General features: G+C 38.2%; 1 protein-coding gene across 1 annotated transcript in view; it reads left to right on the top strand.

The window, feature by feature from the left end:
• THOP1 (thimet oligopeptidase 1) overlaps window positions 1–14,166 on the top strand; it is a 51,842-nt gene that overhangs the window by 19,898 nt on the left and 17,778 nt on the right. Inside the window, exons 5-7 of the mRNA XM_051972215.1 lie at window positions 8,265–8,367; window positions 12,614–12,774; window positions 13,831–13,966. Coding sequence (XP_051828175.1) covers window positions 8,265–8,367; window positions 12,614–12,774; window positions 13,831–13,966 — 400 coding nt within the window. The remainder of the gene's footprint in view (window positions 1–8,264; window positions 8,368–12,613; window positions 12,775–13,830; window positions 13,967–14,166) is intronic.

Genomic DNA, 14,166 nt, shown 5'->3' with positions numbered 1-14,166 from the left:
TTTTAAGAACTGGGACATTTGTTCTTCTCTTATGTTGTCTTCTCCCCCTTTTTCATCTTTCAGAGATGGCTCCCCAACAGGAACTTGCCCATCACAGAACCTCCTGATTTTTCTGGTCCCTGCTAAGGGTATAGTTCATTACTTGAACTTGAGCTCGTCAAAAGGAACCTGAAGTGTTCTTTCTTTCTTCTTACTTATCTTCAATATCTGTTCTCTATTAGCATTTTTTCATTCTGACCTTTGCAGTACCAAGGTAATTCTCCTCAGGAGACAAAACAAACAAAATAAAACTGGATTAGCTCTGTCTTTTTTCCATTGTCACCATCTATCCTAAGCCTTGAGTGTATTCCTTCTTTGACTTTTCTCTTTTTTACAGTGTAATTTTAAAAAGCCTTTTTTTTTTAACCTTTAAGTTCCTTTTTTTTTTTTTTTTAATTTGGCATCTATATTCTATTTATGAGTTTATGGGGTCATTCCTATAATTCCAACACAATTTAAAATGTATTCAGTTGCATCACAAAAGGCAGTGTAATTAAAAACATGAATCATTTTAGACTTGGTCAACACAGTAACTGGTGATCTAGTTCACTATTTTGTCTGACCTGTATCTTCTTTTTTTTTTTTTTTAATTTTTAATAGCTTTTTATTTACAAGTTATTTGCATGGGTAATTTTACAGCATTGACAATTGCCAGCCTTTTGTTCCAATTTTTCCCCTCCTTCCCTCTACCCCCTCCTCTAGATGGCAGGTTGGCTAATACATGTTAAATATGTTAAAGTATAAATTAAATACAAAATGTCCAAACCATTATTTTACTGTACAAAAAGATTCGGATTCTGAAATATTGTACAGTTAACCTGTGAAGGAAATCAAAAAATGCAGGCGGGCAAAAATATAGGGATTGGAATTCAATGTAATGGCTCTTAGTCATCTCCCAGAGTTATTTCGCTGGGTGTAGCTGGTTCAGTTCATTACTGCTCCATTGGAACTGATTTGATTTATCTCATTGCTGGAGATGGCCAGGTCCATCAGAATTGATCATCATATAGTATTGTTGTTGAAGTATATAATGATCTTCTGGTCCTGCTCATTTCACTCAGCATCAGTTCACGTAAGTCTCTCCAGGCCTTTCTGAAATCATCTTGCTGGTCATTTCTTACCGAACAGTAATATTCCATAATATTCATATACCACAATTTATTCAGCCATTCTCCAATTGATGGGCATCTACTCAGTTTCCAGTATGTGGCCACTACAAAGAGGGCTGCCACAAACATTCTTGCACATACAGGTCCCTTTTCCTTCTTTAGTATCTCTTTGGGATATAAGCCCAGTAGTAACACTTCTGGATCAAAGGTTATGCACAGTTTGATAACTTTTTGAGCAGAGTTCCAAATTTGAGCTGTATCTTCTGTGGCTTTCCACATGCTATCCCCTTTACCTCTGTAACATAAGGCATTCCCATCTCACATCCACCTCCTCCAATCCTTTTATTTTCTTCATAATTCAATTCAAGTACATGAGACCCTTTCTGATTCCTCTAGCAACTAGTGTTCTCTCCTCCCGAATTTATCATATTTGTTTTGCATTCATTTCTTTTTTTTATTATTATTATAGCTTTTTATTTACAAGTTATATGCATGGGTAATTTTACAGCATTGACAATTGCCAACCTTTTGTTCCAATTTTTCCTCTCCTTCCCTCCACCCCCTCTCCTAGATGGCAAGTTGACCAATACATGTTAAATATGCTAAAGTATAAATTAAATACAAAATAAGTATACATGTCCAAATCATTATTTTACTGTACAAAAAGATTTGGACTCTGAAATATTGTACAATTAACCTGTGAAGGAAATAAAAAAATGCAGGCGGGCAAAAATATAGGGATTGGGAATTCAATGTAATGGTTCTTAGTCATCTCTCAGAGTTCTTTCGCTGGGCGTAGCTGGTGCAGTTCATTACTGCTCCATTGGAACTGATTTGGTTCATCTTATTGTTGAAGAGGGCCAGGTCATCATATAGTATTGTTGTTGAAGTATATAATGATCTCCTGGTCCTGCTCATTTCACTCAGCATCAGTTCATTTAAGTCTGTCCAGGCCTTTCTGAAATCCTCCTGCTGGTCATTTCTTTTTTTTTTTTTTTCTATATTTTTATTTAATGATTACTTTATATTGACAACATTATCCCTTGCACTCGTTTCTTTTCCGATTTTTTTTCCCCTCCCTCCCTCCACCCCCTCCCCTAGATGGCAACCAGTCCTTTATATGTTGGATATGTTGCAGTATATCCTAGATACAATATATGTTTGCAGAACCGAACAGTTCTCTTGTTGCATAGGGAGAATTGGATTCAGAAGGTATAAATAACCCGGGAAGAAAAACAAAAATGCAGATAGTTCACATTCGTTTCCCAGTGTTCGTTCTTTGGGTGTAGCTGCTTTTGTCCGTCATTTATCAATTGAAATTCAGGTCTCTTTGTCAAAGAAATCCACTTCCATCAAAATATGTCCTCATACAATATCGTTGTCGAAGTGTATAATGATCTCCTGGTTCTGCTCATTTCACTTAGCATCAGTTCATGTAAGTCTCGCCAGTCCTCTCTGTATTCATCCTGCTGGTCATTTCTTACAGAACAATAATATTCCATAACATTCATATACCACAATTTATTCAGCCATTCTCCATTTGATGGGCATCCACTCAGTTTCCCGTTTCTGGCCACTACAAAGAGGGATGCCACAAACATTCTTGCACATACGGATCTCTTTCCCTTCTTTAAGATCTCTTTGAGATATAAGCCCAGTAGTGACACTACTGAATCAAAGGGTATGCACAGTTTGATAACGTTTTGAGCATTGTTCCAAATCATTCTCCAGAATGGCTGGATCCGTTCACAACTCCACCAACAATGTATCAGTGTTCCAGTTTTCCCACATCCCCTCCAACATTAACCCTTAAGCTTCTTAAGCAGTTGTGCTCAATCTTAAATTTGGGCTTCCTGACCCTGTTCTCCTAAGACCAAGGACAGAAACTGTCTTTCTTGTGTTTCTGTTTGCAGTTCATAGTCAGTGTGAAGGCACTTAATAAATACTTATTTGATCTTTTACTTTTCATTTTCTATACCTGTCTTTAAAATCTTTGGCTAATATTCATTCACATAGATCTCTTTGGACAAACTACTCCTTTTCCTTCTTATTAAAATTGAGAACTGAGCAGGGCCTTGTATGTAGTAGATTCTTGATAATTGATTTTTTAAACTTAAGTTTATTTTAAAAAGCTGAATAAGGAAAAAGGAAAACCAAAAAGAAATAATAAAATAAAAACAAAACAAAAGAGAACATCATCATGTGCCTAATGGAATATCAGGGAAGATTCAAAATATATAACAATAAATTGCCAATTCAAGAAAATAATATGTATTAGTAGAAGAAATTATATTGATGAGTATCTTTCTTTTCTTTACTTGTAAACTGTTCTTTTGTTCTCTGCTGCATACCTTTTTTACTTGATTCTTTTTCACCCTTTCATCCCCTCCTTACAACCAAGCAAGCAATAGTTAAGAAAAGATATATTTATGTATAGATATGTAGATATAAGCATACACCCTCCCTCATATATATATATATACATATATCTTTCTTATCCCTGCTGACACTTTGCTTTAGATAATTGATCGTTTATTGAATTTCTGTTTTTTCCTTTCAGAGTCTCATTCTTGAGAACTTCCATTTCTTAGAATCTTTTTGTTCTCTGCCCTCTCAAATTGTAGAATGCACAACAAACTGTTAAGTTTCTCTTCTCCCAAACCCTGCAAGATGCCCTTTTTCCCATTCCAGCAGCCAGATTATCCTTGTTGGTGAGAAAGTAGATATTTTGTTTTTTAGTTCTTCTACTCTCTATAGAATGAAATTTTTAGGACAAATTAGTGAATTATTACCTACTCTGTTTTGATCCAAATGTTATCTTGATATCTGAACTCTACCAACACTGCTTTCTTTTACCTCCATGATAGGCTTCTGATCTCTTTCCCACACATTTTGTTACCTGAGTAGTCATTACTTAAAAATATGAATATAGTTCTTGTTTTTTATATACCAGACTGCTTTCCCATCATATATATATATATAGTGTGTGTCTTTCCAGAGCCATAGTTTCATGATTAAATGTCACCCTACAAAGTTTAAGTCATATTTATGAGGTGAAATTTGGCCTCTTGTTTGAGGACCTTTAGTTCTATACTGCTAATTATTTGTATTTTATACATTTGTGAATAGATGAAGATTTTATTACTGGCTCTTTTTTTATTATTATTATTATTTTAGCATTTTATGTCTATGAATTGTTGGACATCTTTTTTACTCTTTTAATTATTCCCTGTGGTATCTAGTTTAGTGAATATACCAAAGCAGTTTTTTTGTCCTTAGAATCAGGTTTTTTTTGATATCTTCACCTAAATTTTATCCTGTGTCCCCCTCCCAGAAAGCTATCCTTTATATTAGATTGTTTTCTTGTTTGTTTGTTTGGGTTTTTTTGCTGAGGTTTCAGTGACTTGCCTAGGGTCACACAGCCAGAAAGTGTTGTGTCTGAGGCCAGATTTGAATTCATGTCCTCCTGACTTCAGGACTGATGCACTATCCATTATGCCAACTAGCTGCCTCACCCTCCCCCCCCCTTCCATCCCCCCTTTTAAGGAAAAAAAAGAGGAAGAAGAGAAAAAATAAGCAAAACCAGTATTTCAGGAAAACTGATAAGTATAATGTTCCACATCTCTGGACTTTCCCATCCTTACTTTTGCAAAAGTAGGGCTGGAGGTGTTTTCCTCCTGTATCTTTTTGTATGAAAATTTTATAACAACTTTAATGCCCTTTTAATTAGATTTATGAGTCACCAGGAAAATTACTTGTTAATAGCCCTTGTTAGATGAACTCCATTCCTGGCTAGGAGCCTTCCATTGTTTTATGCTGTTCTGTTTTTAATTGTGTTTTCGAAAATCCCAGTCCTGTTCTCAGATACTGCCTGCCTGGTCAGCTTTTCATTTCCAGATCTGCCATTTCTTTTTGAAGCCATTGTCTTTAATGGGCAGCAGTGATGGAAGAGCACCTTCAGTCCCATGATTTACCACACACTGTGTGGTCCAGCCAAACCTCTTTCCCTCAGGTCCAGCTTTAATCCTGCACAAGCTGTCTCCCTTGTCTGGAGATGCACTTCTTTCTCCTCTCCCCCTCTTGTCTGGTCTCAATGTCTGGTCAAGGGTCATTTCCTACTCAAAACATTTCCTGACTTGTCAGCCCCAAACACACACTCATCCGTCATCCCCTCATGCTAATTCCCTTATGTCTACTTTATGTATATTTTGTATCTCATATTTGCCTCACGTGGTGCCAGACACATTGTGTTAAGGGCCCGAATGCTCGCTGCTGAGGATACAAAGAAGCCCAAAGAAACCTTCTTTTTAAATGGTGGCAGCAGCATGTGCCTAGTGGATACAAAGTAGACATGGAAGGTAACCTGGGAGACAAAGGACTGGGCTGGGCCTGCTACACAAAGTAGCTTTGGACTTGAGTTTTCGAAGAAACCAGGATTCTGAGAGGTCAAGTTAAAGAAAAACATTCTGGGCCTGGAGGACATCCATTGCAAAGATTTGGAGAAGGGAATAGGTTGTAGGTGGGTGAGGTACACCAAGTAGTCTTATTTTTTTATTTATTTAACACCAATTTAGTCTTAATAGATGATAATTGATATTGGTCGTTCAGTCCTGTGTTCTTGCAAGCAGCCACCGCTGCCCACCCGCACACATTTCTGGCAAAACAGTTCCTAAAAAATACAAAAGGAAATGAGCTTTACTGGTTTTTAATTGCACCTGGATTTTTAATACAAGAAATGATATCCTCAGCTTGGCAGCTCCAGTCTCATTGGCTTAGTCATTAGGTAAATGTAACTTTTTAGCCCTTTGCAAAAATGAATCTCTCTTCTATGGATGATGATTTTCTACCCATGAATAGATTTAGAAGGACAGCCATAGATTGTGAAAACCTTTAATCCCCAAAGAGAAATGATTTTATTTATTTTATTTTTAATATTTTATTTTATAATAACTTTATATTGACAGAATCCATGCCAGGGTAATTTTTTTACAACATTATTCCTTGCACTCGCTTCTGTTCCGATTTTTCCCCTCCCTCCCTTCACCCCCTCCCCTAGATGGCAAGCAGTCCTATATATGTTGGATATGTTGCAGTATATCCTAGATACAATATATGTGTGCAGAACCGAGCAGTTCTCTTGTTGCACAGGGAGAATTGGATTCAGAAGGTAAAAACAACTCGGAAAGAAAAACAAAAATGCAAATAGTTCACATTCGTTTCCCAGTGTTCTTTCTTTGGGTGTAGCTGCTCTGTCCATCATTTATCAATTGAAACTGAGTCTTTGTCAAAGAAATCCACTTCCATCAGAATACATCCTCATACAATATCCTTGTCGAAGTGTAAAGTGATCTCCTGGTTCTGCTCATTTCACTTAGCATCAGTTCATGTCAGTCTCTCCAAGCCTCTCTGTAATCATCCTGCTGGTCAGAGAAATGATTTTATTTACCTATTTATTAAAGCTTTTTGTTTTTCTAAATATATTCGTGGACAATTCTTCCACATTAACCCTTGCAAAACCCTGTGTTCTAATTTTCCCCTCCTTCTCCCACGCCCTCCCCAGGTGGCAAATAGTCCAATATACATTAAACATGGTAGAAATATATGTTAAATCCAACATATGCATACATATTTGTACAATTATCGTGCCGCACAAAAAAAGTGAAGTAAAATAAAATGCAAGCAAGCAACAAAAAGAGTGAAAATGCTCTTCTGTGATCCATGTTCAGTTCCCACAGTCCTCTCTCTGGGTGTAGATGGCTCTCTTCATCACTGAACAATTGGAACTGGTTTGAATCATCTCATTGTTGAAGAGAGCCACGTCCATCAGAATTGATCATCATATAGTCTTGTTGTTGCCATGTATAATGATCTCCTGATTCTGCTCACTTCACTCAGCATCAGTTCATGTAGGTCTCTCTAGGCTTCTTTGAAATCATCTTATTGGTCGTTTCTTACAGAACAATAGTATTCCATTGCATTCATATACCATAATTTATTCAGTTATTCTTCAACTGATGGGCATCCACTCAATTTCCACTTTTTTGCCACTACAAACAGGGCTGCCACAAACATTTTTGCATATGTGGGTCCCTTTCCCTCCTTTAAGATCTCTTTGGGATATAAGCCCAGTAGAAACACCGCTGGGTCAAAGGGTATGACAGTTTGATAACTTTTTGAGCATAGTTTCAAATTGCTCCCCAGAATGGCTGGATCTGTTCACAGTTCCATCAACAATGTATCAGTGTCTCAGTTTTCCCACATCCCCTCCAACATTCATCTTTTTTTTTTTTTAATAGCTTTTTATTGACAACATATATACATGGGTAATTTTTCAACATTAACCCTTGCAAAACCTTCTGTTCCAACTTTTTCCTTCCTTCCCCCTATCCTCTACCCTAGATGGCAGATACATACATGTTAAATATGTTAAAGTATACAACATTGATCATTATCTTTCCCTGTCATCTTAGCCTGTCTGAGAGGTATGTGGTGGTATTTCAGAGTTGTCTTAATTTGAATTCTCTGATCAATAATGATTTAGAGCAGCTTTTCATATGATTAGAAATAGTTTCAATTTCTTCATTTGAAAATTGTCTGTTCATATCCTTTGATTTATCAATTGGAGAATGGCTTGAGTTCTTATAAATTAGAGTCAATTCTCTATATAATTTGGAAATGAGGCCTTTATCAGAACCTTTGAATGTAAAAATATTTTCCTTGTTTATTGCTTCCCTTCTAAATCTTATCTGTCTCAAAGAGAAATTCTTGAAATAACTGGAGAAATCTTTGTGGTATAAGCATCCATTGTCTCCTTAAGTAACTTCTTTGAGGGGAGTGGGGTAGAATAGAGCACTTGTTGAGAAAACTAAGTTGTGGTGTGTTTTTAAATGACATTATTTTAGAGTTCCCTTATTGCATGTTCTTGTTCTCACTCTCTTGCTCTTGCTCTCGCTAATACACACACATTTCCCTCCCCCTTTGTTTCCTTTGTCTCTCCTCTTGCTGGTGCAATGAGACCACCAGAGCCACCTGGGGCCTCAAAAGTTAGAGTGTACACTTTTCCCCATGGCCCTTTTCTTTCTGATCCCTCACTTTCTTTCTTTCTTTTCCCTTTAGAAAATAAAAAACATTAAAAAGAAGCTGAGTCTCCTTTGCATCGACTTCAACAAGAACCTGAATGAGGACACTACCTTCTTGCCATTCACCCGAGAAGAGCTAGGTAAAGGATCCCATGGCAATATTTGAGGATGGGGGGAGAGGAGGGACAAAAAATGGAAGGGCAGGAGGAATGTTTCACTATATGCATTAGAGCTCCTATACATGGGGGTAGGAGTGGAGAGGATTCTAAATGAGAACACCACAAAGAAACCTTGAAGGGCCTTACCTTCCTGCTTTCTATTTCTGTTTGGGGTGCAGGCTAGAATTTGCATGTGACCAATTGGGGATGTTGACAGAATTTTAAATGTAGTCTGAACAGGACCAGTCTCTAACCTGGGAATAGCTGAAAACAAAGACAAAGCAAACTAGAGACAGGTGTGTTAGGAATCAAGAAGCAGCTTAATTAATTTCAGAGTGACAAAGCAGTCTGGAGAATTTGAAGTTCTCCTGAGGAGAGCTCCACATGCTGGAATGAAGGCACAGTTTGTAAATATAAATCACCACTGGGAAAAAGGGAGGAAGGTAGATTACAACACAAATCATTTCTAGGGCCTGAGTGGTTTCCCACAACAAATCCATGAGTGCAGGACAGTACAGGTGTTCTCGAGTCCTGTGGGAACAGTTCTCAAATTGATTGTTTCAAGTCTTGTAGATTTTTTCTGGATAGGAAACAGGACTAGAATTCTATGATGGGAACAGGTTCTACAGTCTTTGATTCAATTCATTTAATGCACACAAGCATAGGATTGTAGTGATTGTGAGAATCTTGTCATTAATGTGCCACAAAGAAAACTGTTCGGTTCTGTACACATATATTGTATCTAGGATATACTGTAACCTATTGAACATGTAAAGGACTGCTTGCCATCTGGGGGAGGAGGTGGAGAGAGGGAGGGGAAAAATCGGAACAGAAGTGAGTGCAAGGGATAATGCTATAAAAAAAATTACCCTGGCATGGGTTCTGTCAATAAAAAGTTATTTCAAAATAAATAAATTAATTAAAAAAAATTTAATGTGCCACAGTTTACTTAGTTGTTCTGTATTTAGTAAATAGCTACTTTTTAAAAACAAATTTTTATCTTTTATTTTTTATATTACTATAGTTTTCCTCAGTACTTCCTCCTTCCCAGACAACCATCTCATATAACAAATAATACGTTTTCCCCCATATTAGTCATGTTATTGAAGAAAAAAATATAAACAAAAAAAAAAAAAAATCCAGTAAGAAAAATAAAGAAAAGTAGACTTCAATCTGCATTCAGATTTGGTTCTGTTTCTGGAAGAGAATAACATTTTTCATCATAAGTCCTTCAGAATTATCTTGGATTATTTTATAACTGAGAATAGTTTGTAACTGAGGATTTTATAACTGAGAATAACATTTGATCATCATACATTATTGGTGGTACTATATACAGTGTTCTGGTTCTGCTCATTTCATTTTTTGCATCAATTCATGTAAGTCTTTCTGGGCATTTTGCTTGTCAATAAGTAATAATTTTTAAAGTTAGGAAAAAAAAAAAAGAAAGGGGACAGCTAATTGGTGCAATAGATAGAGCACCAGCCCTGAAGTCAGGAGGATCTGAGTTCAGATCTGGCCTCAGACACTTAATACTTCCTAGTATGGCCCTGGGCAAGTCACTTACCCCCAATTGTTTTAGCAAAAAAAAAAAAAAAGGAAAAGAAGAGGAAAAAAATAAGCAAAGGCAATCAGTACAATTGTGCAGCACTTGTGGACTTCCCATCTTTACAAAGGGCTGAGGAGGGAGCTTTTCCGTTCTCTTCATTTAAGTCCTGCTTGATTTTTATAATTTTGCCACATTCATTTCTGATTTTTTGAATGTAGCAGTTCTTTCCATTTCCATTTTTATAGTTACTATGTAGATTGTTTTCTTGACTCTGCTGCCTTTGCTCTGCATCAGTTCATAGGTATCTCCATGTTTCTCTATGCATCACATCATTTCCTACAGCATAGTAATGATCCACCATGGTTGTGCTAATTCACAGCTCCAGTGCATTAGTGCACTCTCTTCCCACAAGTCCAACACTGACTAGCCTACATTTTGTCATTTTTGTCATTTTTTTGTGTTGTTCTTAATGATCTTTTGAGATCAGTAAATAACTCTTTTGACAACAGTCTCCACATCCTTAGAACCTGGTTGGTGGATATAGGCCTGGCACTGTATGGTATACAAAGACAAAAAAATAGAAAAAATCCAAATTAACAAACAACCCACAGTTCTTGCCTTCAGGGCTCTTACATTCTAACAGTTATCTTGAAGATATCCTATACATTTAGAAGTGCATAATATACAAAGTCATTGTGTTATTTATTACTGAGGGAGTTCCCAGAGGGCTCTTGTGACCCCTGACCTGAGTTTTGTCTAAGGGTTGGGATTTTAAACGGGGAAGAGGAAGATAATCTCTTGAATTAGGGACCGCAAAGGTATTGTTAAGTAAAGAGAGGGAACTTGTTGAATGTGAGATAAGCAAGTTTATCAGGATATTTAAATAATAGAGTACTTGAAGAGCAATTTGACATAAAGATGGAAAGATAGGCTAGAGTTGATTGTAAAAATGTCAAACATAGGAGTCTGTGTTTGATTCCAAAGGCAACTGGGAGCTCTCAGAACTTCTTGAGCAAGGGAGTGTCATTATTAAACCTTTTTTAGTCATAAAACTTTAGCAGCTGTGTGGCTTGTGGATTTGTTGAGAGGAAAAGATTAGAATCTGGGAAACCCAATTAGGAGGCTAGCATTAGAGTGGTGATAGTGGGCTAGGATCAATGGGATTTGGCAGGTGTTTGGATATGAGGATAAGTGGAAGTGCTGACATGAGGATAACGTCAAGGTTATGAATCTGGGTGACTGGAAGGGTGAAGGTCCTTTCACAGAAAGGTCAGTAGAGAGATCTCTTAGGACTATGAATTTATCTTATCCCTTCTTTGACCTAAGAAAAGTTTCAACTTGCATCACCACAATCTATCTGGAGATTTTTTTAAACCTATTTATAAAATGAATTAATTATATGACCTCTCAGATCCCTTTTTCTTCTGTGATTCCATGAGTTCATATTCTAAGGAGTCAGTTAAGGCAGGGAGATGGCTGTGTAGGATCTTGGCAGGCCAGGGAATAGAATCTAAGACATCCCAAAAGATCTAAAAGAAAAACAGTTTGAACAACACCACAGTTTGTATGTATGGGCCTTCATATGTATTCATTTATTTATCTGACTGCTGGGTCTTTGTCTCTGAGTTCAGAAGCATGTCTTGAAGATGAGATCTGGCCTTGAACAGGGAAGGGAAAATCACGAGGCTAGCCTTTGATGCAGAGCCCAGGATAGTAAAGGTCATGGAATTCCCCTCCTCAGTGTACAGTTGGGGAAGGCTCCAGGCATACTACTTCAAAGCTAGATAGACTTGGGCAGTGTATACTGCTAGAAGGAAGGTCTGGGTCTTGGGGAGCTCAAGTGCTCTTGCTGTCACAGTCCATTGTTCTCCAGTAGGCTCTTGCTGTGAGTGGCATGACTTTTGTGGTTCTTTTCTGTTATGAAATGACTTGAAATTTACTTTAGCCAAAAAAGAGGAAAAATGTCTTTTCTTTTCACGCTTAGATCTTTCCTCAGATTCCATTTGTCATTTTTGTGATTCTTTGACTCTTGTGGATCCTCTCACTGCCCATTTGCATTTGCTTTTTTGCAATCTATTCTCTTCTTTAACTCTAGTAATCTTTGGATTTGGTTGCATGGCAAGGCTATGGAGGAAAGTTTTCTTACTTGAGTCTCATTCCTGCCAGAGGATGAGGATCAAGCAGTGATTATTATCTCTGTTGAACAAGAATCTTGACTCAGTGGTCACCTGATGATATAGCTAGGAAACTCTGATAGAAGCAGTTTTCCAAGGGACTGAATCAGCCACATTTTTAAGCATTTTAGGTTAATGTTAACCCAGCTACACATGCTCATCTCTCTGATAGACATAGAACATCAGAGCTCGAGAAGACCTTTAGAAGTAGAAGATCTTTGGAAATCAGAGGCAGGAGCATTCTTAAGATGATTGGTTACCTTCAAACCCTTTTCATTTTGCAAGTGAAGAAATGACTGGGAAAATAAAATGCCCTCAGATCCTACAGTCAGAGTCAGAGCTAGAACTGCAGGTTGCAATGCCTGTTGTTTCTCCCAGTGGAAGGTATCATCACTCAACCCTCACCTTCTTAAAGCAGAGAGAAAATGAGCCCTTGCCCCCTGTGCCTGCATGTTAGAATTTTGGCTTTCAAGTAAACTTCTTTTCCTTGACCTTGTTTCCACAGGAGGCCTTCCTGAGGACTTTCTGAACTCTTTGGAAAAGACAAAGGATGATAAGTTGAAAGTCACTCTCAAGTACCCTCATTATTTTCCTCTCCTAAAGAAGTGTTATGTTCCTGAGACTCGGAGGAAAGTTGAAGAGGCTTTCAACTGTAGATGCAAGGAGGTAAGGGGTTTGCAGAGGTTCTGAGATCCTTCCTTTTCTTTCACTCTCATTCTCTTTTTTGCCTTCTGTGTGTCTTAAGACCAGAGCTGACTGGGAGCAGCATTGCAAATGTCCAGCAGGTCATGAGGCTGGCATTTCCCTCTGGCTCTGAAGGCAGTTCCCTAAGAGTAGTTGAGGCCTTTTGAGAGAATTGTGCTGTTTCCTGAGGGGGACCATTGGGAAAGGAGCCACACTGATGGACTATTTTATAGTCCTGTCTTACTGGGGACTCATTTCCACTGTGCTTAGTCCCCAGTGGCGCAAATCTGCCATTGAGATAGGTATTCCTGTTGGGGTAAGCCTCTGTCTCTCTCCAGGTTCCCCTTTTAAAATGCAAATTCCTTTGGGAATGGTAACCCTCAAAGGTCCTACCCTTCTTTAAGACATAATAAAGACACCATCTGGCCTTGGTCACAACAGAAGTTTCACCTATGCCTGTATCCAAGATCTTACTTAACCACTGGTTATTTGTAGAAGAGCTCCCTTCTGGAGGGGCTGTAACTAGCCTTTTTTTCCACTCTTGTACCCTCTCATCCGGTCAAGTCACCAGAGAATTCTGCTTTCTGATGGGTCTCTTTCCATGCCCTTCTTACCATTCCCACAGCTGCCAGCTGGGTGAGTCATGTAACCAAGTTTGCCTCAGTTTTTCCATCTGTAACATGACCTGAAGAAGGAAATGGCAAACTATTCCAGGAGCAGTCAGACATGACTGAAAATGATTGAACAACAACATAGAGTAGAAAATAAGAACTATGCAGAAGGCCCCTATTTGAATCCCCATTTTTAATACCACAAAGTTTAAGGAGGTTGGATTAGGGGGATTTAAAGGTCCTTTCTGAAGGCTCTCCATCCTTTGATCTTCCTCCTCCTCTGACTCCTTGGTCTTAGATTCCACCAATTCTTGCCAGCAGGAGCTGTGATTGTGGGTCCTGCTGGTGGTTGGGAAGCATGGCCATTGCTGAGTCCCCCAGGGCAAGCCCAAAATGACTTAACCGTGTGTGCTCTTTCATCTCTTAGGAGAATTGTGCAATCCTTCAGGAGCTTGTAGATCTGCGGGCTCAGAAGTCCAGCCTGTTAGGATTTAACACTCATGCTGACTACGTCCTAGAGATGAATATGGCCAAAACAAGTCAAGATGTTGCCACGTTCCTAGGTAATTGCTCCCTCCTCCCCTTTCCCCCCTTCTCCAGCCAGGGCTTCCAGTGTGTCAAGGAGCTCTGTACTCAAAGTCTGTAGGCTTTAGTATGAGTACTGGCCCTGCTGTTGTGACATTGGGCAAGTTACATAGCATCTCTCAGTTTGGGTTACTCAGTTTATAAAATGGGGTTATTGATACTTACCCTGCTTATCTCA

The sequence above is a fragment of the Antechinus flavipes genome, chromosome 1 (assembly GCF_016432865.1).
Source record: "Antechinus flavipes isolate AdamAnt ecotype Samford, QLD, Australia chromosome 1, AdamAnt_v2, whole genome shotgun sequence".
In the NCBI taxonomy this organism is placed as follows: Eukaryota; Metazoa; Chordata; class Mammalia; order Dasyuromorphia; family Dasyuridae; genus Antechinus; species Antechinus flavipes.
The sequence above is the reverse complement of the archived record's forward strand: the minus strand, read 5'-3'. Positions and strand labels throughout refer to the sequence as shown.